Source organism: Abrus precatorius, unplaced genomic scaffold (assembly GCF_003935025.1).
Source record: "Abrus precatorius isolate BTA unplaced genomic scaffold, Abrus_2018 Scaffold6, whole genome shotgun sequence".
Taxonomy (NCBI): Eukaryota; Viridiplantae; Streptophyta; class Magnoliopsida; order Fabales; family Fabaceae; genus Abrus; species Abrus precatorius.
Window position 1 is genome coordinate 15771510 of NW_020874406.1, and position 11612 is coordinate 15783121.

Below are 11612 nucleotides of genomic sequence, written 5' to 3' on the forward strand. Positions count from 1 at the left end.
TGTTGGAATCATCTGTGTAACATGGTAAAAATCAGTATACTTAAGAAATTGCTTCATCCTCTGATGTGAAATGACTATCGTATTATAGTGCCTACTTTTTAAAATTTAAAAATTATGTACAAATAAAAAATATTATATACAATCCTGCAAACTAAACATAAAATAAATAAAAATTGCACTAAATTATTTATTAATGTTTTATTCATATACAACATGAAATTTAAATAAAAATATTATAACAAAAATAAACTTAAATTAACTATGTCACAAAATAAATAACAAAAATTAAATTTTTATTTGTAAATTACTACAATACGAAATTAAACTATCATAATAATTAAAAATATATAATAGATAATTAATTAAATTTATAAATATGATAATTAACATTTACATATATCTTTCTAAACATACACTTAAAGAATCAATGAAACATTAAAATAAATAAATAAAATTTAATTATAAACATTTAAAAATTAGATTACCTACATCGAGAGCTTACTTATAATATGATTAATAAAATTAAGCTGATATTAATTATTATCTATATCAATAATAAGTATAGAATCACCTTTTTTCTTAATTCAAATTGTCCCCTTAAATAGTTTGTTGTCTCCAATCTCCTCCGGTCTCACTTTCTCCCTTCTTCTTCTAGGTAATATGTTTAAATTGTTGTAAAAGTCAATTAAATTCGTCTTCAAAATAATACTAAAGTCGATTATAATCGACTTCTTTGTTCATTATGCAAGTTGATTGTAATTGACTTCTTTAAGAGGAGCAAAGAGAAATTAAAGTTGATTTCAATTGATTTTAGCAAATGGTGGAATTACAATGAGTAATGCAACAACTTAACATAAGGAAGTCGATTCTAATTGTTTTCCTCTTTAGCTAAAAGTCATTTTTTGTCAACTTCTTTGCATATAAAACTATGACATTCATGTAAATTAAAACTATTAAGCACACATGCATAATATTCTATTTACGTTAAAAAGCCTAACTGCAACAAATTTTTGTATGTTAAATAAATAATAATTTAATTTAATTTAATTTTGACTTGTTAAAATAAATTATTTTTTTAATTGCTATTAACTTAGTGTGTACTAAGCTTGATTGAACTAAGTTGAAAAAGTTGAAATGAATTTAGATAAATTCAAATTGATCCAATTAAATAAGTTCACTTTTATATATGAAGATTATGAGGTTTAAATTTTTTATTTAATTTATATTTAACAGGTTATAATTTATTATTTTACTGACTATTAAATATAAGTTAAATAAAAAGTTCATATTAAATATAAAAATTTTAAAAATTCTTATACTTAATTTAATATATATATATATATATAACTTTAATTATAAATATTTTTAATTAAAAAAATAATGTTAATAAGCGATGACCACACGTACAGTTAAATGTCCTAATAAATTAAAATTTATCTACCACACAATATTCATTCTCTTCCCTTGCCAACTTCTTAATATTCTGAAATTTACTCTCTAAGAATCAAACACATAATCTGTATGAGTTCAGTGATTTTCGATCAACCATCGACTCAATAATTCAATCTCTTTAATTAATTCAGTAACCTCTCTGAGTTCAATAAATAAATTTAAATCTTCCTACTTTTTGTTTTAATAAATCCTTTTAATTACTAAATATATAAAGTATTAGATATATTTTATTTTTAATATAATAATACATAAACATTTTCATTTAATGTTTCTTTTATAAATTAAACAAATATTAAAAAAATATAACAAAACTGACTTTAATATCACTAGTCAGCTAAACATATGCGTTAGACAAGCTGGCTACGGAATGACATTTTGTAATTTTCTTTGCAAAACAGTTGACACGAACATTCCATGATATTTTTCGTCCTTTTCTTCGGTGGCGCGTCATTAGTGTTCACTAACGATGACCCATTAACACTTTGCTGCTGATTAGATAACTATCACGTCATTCAGCTGTAGTCCCTACCAATGATTTTGTAACACATGGTAAAATGCCTAATTAATTAATAAAAAATTAATTAACGAAGGTTTTAATGACACAGTAAAATATCACAATTTTATCGTCAAAGATTTTAAAAGGTTTAGATTTTGTATTTCATTTTACTCTCTCTTCATTGCTCTTTGTAAACAAATTAATATAATTTTTTGCTATTTAGCTTTCTTGTAACTCACTAATGTCACTGCATTTTATATTCATGTATGTTTTGTTTATTTTATATACTATTTCTATTTATTCTTTACAAGACTTTCTGTTATTGTAATGATTTTTTTTTCTTTCTTTTGTAACTATGTCAAATAGTTAACTCATTAATTAATATAAAAATAACATATATAATAACTTCAAAATTAAGACAAAAACTATAAGCAATAATGAAGAGTTTTATTAAGAGTTGAGTTTAAGCATTAATAAATAAATAAAATTTATAAAAAAATACACAATTCTTATATTAAAATTAGAAAAATATAATAAATACTTTTTTTAATAAATTTTTATTATTATTAATTATTTATCTAAGACTGATATTAACAAAACTCATAATAAAAATATGATAGATTTTAATACTTTTTCTTTTATATTAAATTCTATTTGAACTTATGACAAGTTTGACCAAACTTATTCAATTTAATTATTTATGATGACAACAAACCAAACATAAATGTAGACAAAAGGGTGTAATATTTAATCTTGCACCACATAATTTAAAACATGTTTCGAAGCATGAATACTAAGTAAAATGAAAAATAATTTAATGATTTCTCCAATTTCAACCAAAGTAAACATGACGATGATATAAAAAAATTGTTACTTTATTAAAAGTCATTAATATTGAAATTTTAGATGACAAAAAAATAGTATTAAAATATTTTAAAAAATGAAAAATATTCAAAAATAACCTAATTCAAATTTACAATTTGTTGCCTTCAATTTTTGAACACCCTTTTTTACAACCTAACAAGTAAAAAGTCAAAAAATGGATACATTGAATGAACAAATAAGTCAACTGAATTTTAAAGTAACTATACCTTTTAAGAATTTTAATTTTAATTTTTTTAATTCATATTTCAACCATTATATATATATATATATATATATATAGATTGTTAATATTTAAATGTAAAATACAAAGTATAATTACTAATCATATACGCATTATATAAGTTATATGTTTCTTCTTCCGTAGAAACAATGCGACCTTGTAAAGCGATATTAAACTTTTATCTCGATTGACTAATTAAGTATTGCTAAAATTCAAGTTGTTATTACGTTCTTCATCACTTATAATATTTACAATATTTCGTATAGATCATAAACAAGTGATAAATCTTACCTTTAGAAGGAACATTAAGTACATTATATGAGTTATTTTATTTATTATGTCAAATATAAATAAAATATAATACTTTTTTTATATTTTATTTTTCTTATTTTGATAACGTGTGGTTACTTCCTTCTGTCACTAAACAAAGAGAAAATAGAAAATAAATTACAATTTTTGAATTTTTGACCATTTTTTACAGTAAATTTTCAATATTTACCTTTTATGTAAAAAACTTCGATTAATTAATTAGATATTTTGTCATATATCACAAAATCATTGGTTGGGACCGCTGACGCGCTAGTCCGGACCAGGCAATTTTCACTGCACAAATGCCATATAGGCATGTAGAACAGACGTGATATGATTGCCATTGCATTTTCTAATTTTATTTATTTCTTAATTTTTATATATATCCAATGAAATATAAACACATCAGTTCGTATCATTTTCGTACAAGAAAGTTTTGTACCACACAGCAAATTCGAAAAAGAAATTGTTGATTTCATTCTCTCACAAGCATGGGTTTCATTCATTCAACGACGAATGCATTATGAATTCGTGTTAAATTAAAACATTTTTTTACATGAATTAATGATTTAATAAAAATAATTGTTTCTTTCTTTAATTTTCAAAGTTAACATTCAATTCTATTTAATTAACATCAAGCATAGTCAAATATTTACAAATTGGTTTTAAACAGTTACCGATTAAATTAGTTTTTCATTTTCTTTAAAATTTAAAATTTCAAACATGTATGTATACTTTTACTTTATTATAATAAATCCTTTTATTAAAACATTAAAAACAATATTTCGATAAAAAAAATCAATTCTGGTATGACACATGAATATGAGAAGAAATAAAAAAATGAAAAGCTAAAAGTATTTTAACATATTAAAATCCTTAAATTTTTTTCCAAGTATAATATAATATTAAAAAGTATCATTAACACACATGTAAAATAATTCGAAGAAATTTCCAAACTCAGACTGGTCTGGTCCATGTTCAGAATTAAAATCAAAGATGTATTAGTGTTTTTGATTCCTACTTTCAAAGTTAGAATATTATTCGCAGGTCGCAGCTTACTATATACACATTTATCCACGATCAGATTTGTATAAAAATCCAACCGCCTCCCCCTCACGAACATTACGAAACATGGAAGACATCCTAATCAACGTCCTTTGCCTCTTCCTTTTTCTCACCACTTTGAAGCTATTATTCTTCAGAAAAAGATCCAAAAACCCACCACCAAGCCCACCTTCTCTTCCAATAGTTGGGAACCTCCATCAACTGAAACAACCAATTTATCGTACCTTATACGACCTGTCACAAAAATATGGTCCTATATTTTCCCTCCAATTTGGGTCTCAACCCGTGCTTGTCGTTTCATCTTCGTTCGCTGCTGAAGAATGTTTCACCAAAAACGACATCATTTTTGCGAACCGTTTCCAATCTATAAAGACCAAGTATCTTGGCTTTAACCATACCATTATCACAGCATCATCATATGGTGACCACTGGCGCAACTTACGTCGTATTAGCTCAATTGAGATTCTCTCTAATCACCGTCTTAACTCCTTTTTGGGACTGCGAGAGGACGAGATCATGAAGTTGCTTCGAAAGCTAGCTAAGGCCTCTAATAAAGACTTCACAAAAGTTGAGCTTAAGTCCATGTTTGCGGATCTAACGTTTAACACTATCATGAGAATGGTGTGTGGCAAACGCTACTATGGCGAGGAATATGATGGGACCAACGCTGAAGAGGCTAGGAAGTTTAGAGACATCATGAATGAGATGGCCCAGTTCGGGTTAGGGTCGAACCTCGGAGATTTTGTGCCCGTTTTCAGATGGTTCGAATTTCGGAGTCACAAGAAGTTACGAAAAGTTGGGGAGAAGCTAGACTCGCTATTTCAAGGACTCATTGATGAACAAAGGAATAACAAGGATAATTCAAATACCAATACCATGATAAGCCATTTGCTTTCCTTTCAAGAGTCACAACCTGAGTATTACACTGACCAAATTATCAAGGGTCTAATTATGGTGAGTCATTTCCTTTGCAATTTCAATTTACACGTTGTTACGAAATTTAAAAAAAAGTGTTAATATAACCATCGCATAATTATAATATAATGTATTTATTGTTCTGTAGGCATTAATTGTGGCTGGATCAGAAACTACCGCTATAACATTAGAATGGGCGATGTCCAATTTGTTGAACCATCCAGAGGTGTTGGAGAAAGCGAGAATTGAATTGGATGCTCAAGTTGGACAAGAGCGTTTGATGGAGGAAGCAGAAGTTGCCAAGTTGCAATACCTTCAGAACATTATCTCCGAGACTCTAAGATTGCATCCACCAGTGCCAATGCTGCTGCCTCATTACTCCTCCGAAGACTGCACTGTGGGAGGTTATGACGTGCCACGTAACACCATGTTAATGGTGAATGCTTGGGCCATCCACAGGGACCCAGAGTTGTGGACTGACCCAGCAAGCTTTAAGCCCGAGAGGTTTCAGAATGGGCCAGATAACGCCCATAACCTCATCCCTTTTGGGTTGGGAAGAAGGGCGTGTCCTGGGGCAGGCATGGCCCAAAGAACTGTAGGCTTAACTTTAGGCACGCTGATTCAATGCTTTGAGTGGAAAAGGATCGGTGAAGAAGAAGTTGACATGGGCGAAGGACGTGGAACTCTGGTGCCCAAGGCCATTCCATTGGAGGCCCAATGCAAGGCGCGTCCAATCATTAGCAATATTTTCTCTGATCCGTAGACAACGTTCAAATGCCCCTGTTCAATTAGCAGACTAATGACGACTTTCTTATTTTTATTTATTTATTTACAATTCAGAGTATCAGTGTGTATTTGTTCTTTCTAATAAATGAGACGTGTAGATCTTTGCTATAAACAAATTCTATAAAGTCAAGGAATTAGTGGATAGGGAGAAAAATGGGCTGAACCAAGCTAGATGCATTTTAACATTAGTTAAGGGTAACTACATCGATAATTTAATCATAGAAGCAGTGAAAATGGATAGAGAACGACGGTGATTAAGGCAGGGTGTTAAACGCAATCATACCCCGAGAAATTGTAAACTATATAATAATTAATTATACAACAAGCATTGTAGCTCCCACCAAACTCCATATCATGAGAAAACCAGGCATACGGAATAAGGAAAAAGCTGGTACAAGATAACCCATTTTCTCTGGCAGATCAAGCACTCTCGCTCCTATTCGGCTTCGACGAGACGAAAACCTGTTACAACATAAAAGAACACAAAGATATTTTGTTTAACATGAGAATTACATATTACATATATTTTTATCTGCTAAAATCTCTCCCTCTCTTTAGTCTTTACCTTATGTTCATCTAAGTTGGGAACCCAGTCGTTGGTGGCAGGGTTGCCTTTATAGCCTCTGTGTTGGGTTTCACCACCATCAACTTGGCTTGCAGGCAGCTGAATCTCATATCCATTTTCCCCTCCTTCTCTCACCGCCTTTATGAACCCACTCCCTGTCTGTCAGTACCAAAAAGAGAAAAAAAATGAAACACAGAGCGTCCAATTTGATTAAACTAATTAGAAATTGCAGGTTTTAAAAAAAAAGTTATATATAAATATAAGGCGATCCAGATTGAGGAAAGGGACTCTGCACAAACCGTGTGATGCTGTTTGTCAACGGATGCCAATTCTTTATAATACTGCGTCTCCACGAACTCATCCTGCGTATCCACGAACCCCTCCGATGAAAGTACATCCTGCGAATTTTAACGGTTATCAGAGAGAAACCAATAGCTGCGTAACTAACTTTTCCCTATTTAAAAAAAAAGTAGTTGAGAGAGAGAGAGAGAGAGAGAGAGAAAGGTTACAGACATGAGAACGAGATTGAAGAGATTGAAACTTGTGAAGTTCGGGAATATCGTGGAGAGAGATGGCGGGGTCAACGGGGTTCTGCGCTAAGGGATCGGGTTCACTTCGGTTAGGTTTGATGGATCGTTTGGGTTCTAAGGCATCAAAATGAGCTCTGACGTGATTAGCGATCCTCACTTGTTCCTCAGCATCTAAAACCTCGTCGCTCCGGCTGGGTTTTGTCGCCGTCCACTGCCCCACCATGATGTTTGTTTCGCTTTCCTTTTCCTAATTTTCTCTCTCTACTAAACGGGCCAACGCTTGATTTGGTGGCTAGTACTAGAATATATAGATAGAGAAGGCACAGAAAAGCGATGGGTTGGAGACAGTGACACACAACCATACAATGGCAGGGAAATAAAACCATGGGCTTTAGACCACTGTTTTGTTATGTGGCTGAGTAACGGGGTATAAGGGCTTCACATAACTTCCCACAACAGAGGAACAAAATTCACGAGTGTAGTTAACAAAAAAAAAAAAAAAAGACACACGAGCGTTGTCATTTTATATGATAGCAGTTTTATTTATAAAATGGTATGTTAATGTACCAGTTTGTTTTAATTATTTAATCAGTTAAATAATTGTTGTTATAGTTTTACTTATTTATAAATGCTCCCCCAAACTAATAATTTAGCAACAAGCATGGTAGCTCTTAAAAAAGTTTAATATTAATATATGTAATAAAATATGTATTTTTTTAGTTATTAAAAACTAGTGCCTATTTGATTTCTATTTATTTTATATTTTATAAAATAATTGTAAAAATAAAATATGTAATTTTAAAAATATTAGGAGTTCAGAAAAATATATACGAGAGCAATAAAAAGTTAATAGAGAAAATGAATAATATATATATATATATATATATATATATTTAAAAATAAAAATGTAGTTATTTTGGAGTTACTAGCCTCGAGATATTTTTTATAAAGTTCACAAAGTATCTTTAATAGCTATGTCTTTAATTACTTAAATTAACAAATGCTTATTCTTTGATGTCACGTACGTAGATTGAGTCGCACAAACCACTCTTTGTTCCGTTGTACCACGCATGCGGCATGAGTCCCATAATTAGAGCACTATTGATCGATCCGTGTACACGTTTCCAATTCTCTACACCCTGCGGCCAACGAAGCTAAACACTATTTCACGTATGGGGTAACTATCTAACTAGCACCCGTACGCGCGTTATAGCATATTGCAGTATCACCTAGCTTCAATTTTTTATATGCTACCGTTGTGAGAGCTTGCGATTAAATAAGCTCCTTAGACGATGTTAAATAATATGCAAAATTCAATAGATAAAATATCAACATCTAAATATCTCTTATAGACAAAAATTACACTTCCCATATAGTTTTATGTACAAAGCTGATCTATTGCTAATACAAATGTAAACCGGTAAGGAAACGCCACTAATGATAAAATGAAACATCATGTTAATGACCTGAACCTCTTCTACTAGGCCCTGAAGACATCGTGTGGACTTGGCTACCAATCAAAACCCGAGGGCTTATATTATCCTCAGTGTCGGTCTTCTCTTTCATTACTGAAGTCGTGGGAATCTTTAGTTGATCATCTTGGACAGGTTCATGAGTAGGCTTTTCTTGTGATGCAAGGACCCTACAATTTACAAGGCATGGCCTTGTCACAACCAGCACCATGAAGAGCACTAGAAGTGAAATGGAGCGTCTCATTTTTTAGTTGGCTAAAGTGTTGGCCTCAACCCTCTTCGTTATGTGCCGGAAGTGTTTATACCCAAACAAAGTGATGGGACGTGGGGCTGAAAAGATTACTTTGGCATCTTGAACGACCAAGCCAAACCAATGGCCTTCACTTATTAACTTAATGAACGGTGAAGGGCTTGTTGGGGTGGGACCTATTAAGGGATGTTTGGATGGACGCAGAGTTTTTCAAGAGAGAAAAAAGGGAATATAATTTTTTTTAAATTTAAAAATTATAAATTGATTATAAACAATTGAAAGAAACTAAAAATAATAGACAGATATTAAAATGAAACAGGAATTAAAAATAAAATAAAATGTTATTTAAACTTAATAATGATAATGTTATTGTTATAGGCCTCAAACTAATAATAATTTTATTATATTTTTTTCATTTACATGGATATATGGATCTATTAAAGTAAGATGTTTTAAATAACTAAAAACTCAATTTTTTTAATTAAATAAACTATATTAAAAGGTCATAAGGATTAAATCTGACTAATTTAAACCTTATAATAGATTAAGACACAGTCTCTCAATAAATAATGTGTCTGTTTCTACCCCTGTCTGAAACCTTTGACACTACCCGGATATTGAGTAAAGAATATTTCTACTTGCCTGGGAAACAAAAAGGATCTTAGCCTTCCAAGATTTCAGTGCAAATGTTTAGGGTGGAAAGTGACGAGTATCAGGTGCAACAGAGAACGTGGAATCAATGTACTGGTTGATCAGTGAGCGGAGTTTTTGGACTTGGTTTACATCCTCACAAGTCACTATTGTCATGAAAGATTGCAAGATTCACAATAAGTTACCTCGTGGATGCCAAGTTGTAGGTCAAATTTCACCGGCTCTTGTTTCTTTAAAGCGCCTTCACGACCACACCAAATTAAGGAATGGAGATAAAGTTGTTCTATTAAATATTATATAATAAAAATGTATTAATGACATTGGGATGTGAAAACATTTTTTTCTTATACAATAATGGATACAAGTTGTGCGCTTATTTATTCCATTTTCACTTTTCACAATTGATGGATGGCAAAATGGTGCAACCAAGCTCGGGACAAATAGAATCCTGAATTGGTGGTCTCCAATCATATTTTAAAAATGAAAGAGCCGATCTTTGACGAATCTCTCGCTTTCTTTAACCAAAAGGTAAAGAGGGGAACATGTATTTCTCCCCAGAGCTTTTCTTCTGCAACTCTGCTTGTAATCAAAATGGTCAGAAACTGTCTTTTTTTAAAAACCAAAATATTATCGTTTGACGATTCAATATTGAGGTGAATCTTGGGAAAGAAAAAACTTACAAAAATACAGGGTGACTAGTTTAATTTATTTTTAAATTTTACTTAAATTTAAAAATAATCATATCCTACTAACATATAAAATAGTTACTAGTTTTAATATGCACGAGTGTATCATAATTTGTCACAAGGGAAAAAAATAACCATAACCTTGGTGTGCATCTCATTTTTCTCAATTTTTTATATTTTATTAATATAAATCTTTGAACATGCATTGAGTTGGGAATGGCAAGATGTATGTTATGTATCCAAATGAATTCAACTCTTCTAAAATAAAGAAATACAATTTTACAAAAGTGTGGTTATAATTATTAGCTATATTAATAATTAAAATCATGATAAAATATAAGTTTGTTTTTAATCAATAATTTTTTTAACTAATAGCTGTAATTGTGCTTTATTCTTTGAAGTACACTTTCTTCTTCTTTTTTTTAATCTTGAGAATCAGTGTCTTAAGAATATTGGTTAAAGAATTAATAAATATTTTTATTAAAAACATATTTAGATATATTAAAAATTATAACATTAAAATTTATTTTTTATTTTTAATAAAAATTATTATTTTTATTTCTTAGAAATATCTCAAGAATACTGGCTAGTATTTTAAAAAAATATCAACATAAGTAAAAAAAAAAAAAGTGGGATTAAGAAGAGATAATTCTAAATACAAAAGTTGTGAAAGGAGAAAAAATAATTTTGCGAACTCATTATAAAATTTTCTTGTCATTGGAGGTGTGATTATGAGAGGAAGAAGCTGCTACAATTTTTTTTTTGTTTTAGTTTATTTAAAAATAAAATAATATTTTTCATAACAAATACATATAAAAATAAATAATAAATTTAACTTAATAAAAATATATCATAAAAATAATTTTATTTGAATAAAATTCAATTTTTAAATTAATATAAAAATATTTTTAAATATTTTATTTATTTTTTACTCTATTTTTACTCATTTAAATAAGTGCAAAATATTTTTTTTTACTTGTTGGTCTAAACAAAATGCTAATGCACTAATGATTGAAGCTAATTAATGATAAAAATATATTTCAAATCTCAATAAATAAAAAAAGAAAATAACATAACATTAATATTAATATTATAAGTAAAATTGATAAAATGGTATGTTAAATTATATATTTTGAATTTGTATAATAAAAAATAGGATTTAAGTTTTGAAATTTAAACTTAAATTAAATGCGAATTATTTTAGTTTGACACGACGAAGTTGGATGCGAATTAAGCTTTGTCATGAAATATATTTGCACGACCACTTTGTGTCGCGTTTTCAACGCTTATCGAAACATGTAGGAAAAACGAGGTAGATTTAAACTAATAA

At 29.5% G+C, this 11612-nt stretch overlaps 2 protein-coding genes across 2 annotated transcripts; one reads left to right on the forward strand and one right to left on the reverse strand.

Moving 5' to 3' along the window:
• Positions 1–4489: 4489 nt before the first annotated feature.
• Positions 4490–6234, forward strand: LOC113869706 (cytochrome P450 81E8). The gene is made up of 2 exons (XM_027506161.1): positions 4490–5381; positions 5491–6234. Exons 1-2 carry the CDS (start codon positions 4494–4496, stop codon positions 6103–6105), a joined length of 1503 nt encoding a protein of 500 aa, XP_027361962.1. The 5' UTR covers positions 4490–4493; the 3' UTR covers positions 6106–6234.
• A 255-nt stretch (positions 6235–6489) lies between these two features.
• On the reverse strand, positions 6490–7453 carry LOC113869708. The gene is made up of 4 exons (XM_027506162.1): positions 7207–7453; positions 6993–7091; positions 6694–6852; positions 6490–6590 (listed from the first exon to the last, which is right to left on the reverse strand). Exons 1-4 carry the CDS (start codon positions 7444–7446, stop codon positions 6549–6551), a joined length of 540 nt encoding a protein of 179 aa, XP_027361963.1. The 5' UTR covers positions 7447–7453; the 3' UTR covers positions 6490–6548.
• Between the last annotated feature and the right edge of the window lie 4159 nt (positions 7454–11612).

Excerpts from the sequence above, each read along its gene's own strand:
- LOC113869706 (XM_027506161.1), top strand. The coding sequence starts at position 4,494 with ATGGAAGACATCCTAATCAACGTCCTTTGCCTCTTCCTTTTTCTCACC. Across the intron at positions 5,382-5,490 it reads TTATCAAGGGTCTAATTATG|GCATTAATTGTGGCTGGATC; the intron begins GTGAGTCATTTC and ends ATTGTTCTGTAG.
- LOC113869708 (XM_027506162.1), bottom strand. The coding sequence starts at position 7,446 with ATGGTGGGGCAGTGGACGGCGACAAAACCCAGCCGGAGCGACGAGGTT. Across the intron at positions 6,853-6,992 it reads TTGACAAACAGCATCACACG|ACAGGGAGTGGGTTCATAAA; the intron begins GTTTGTGCAGAG and ends TGGTACTGACAG. Across the intron at positions 6,591-6,693 it reads CCAACTTAGATGAACATAAG|GTTTTCGTCTCGTCGAAGCC; the intron begins GTAAAGACTAAA and ends ATGTTGTAACAG.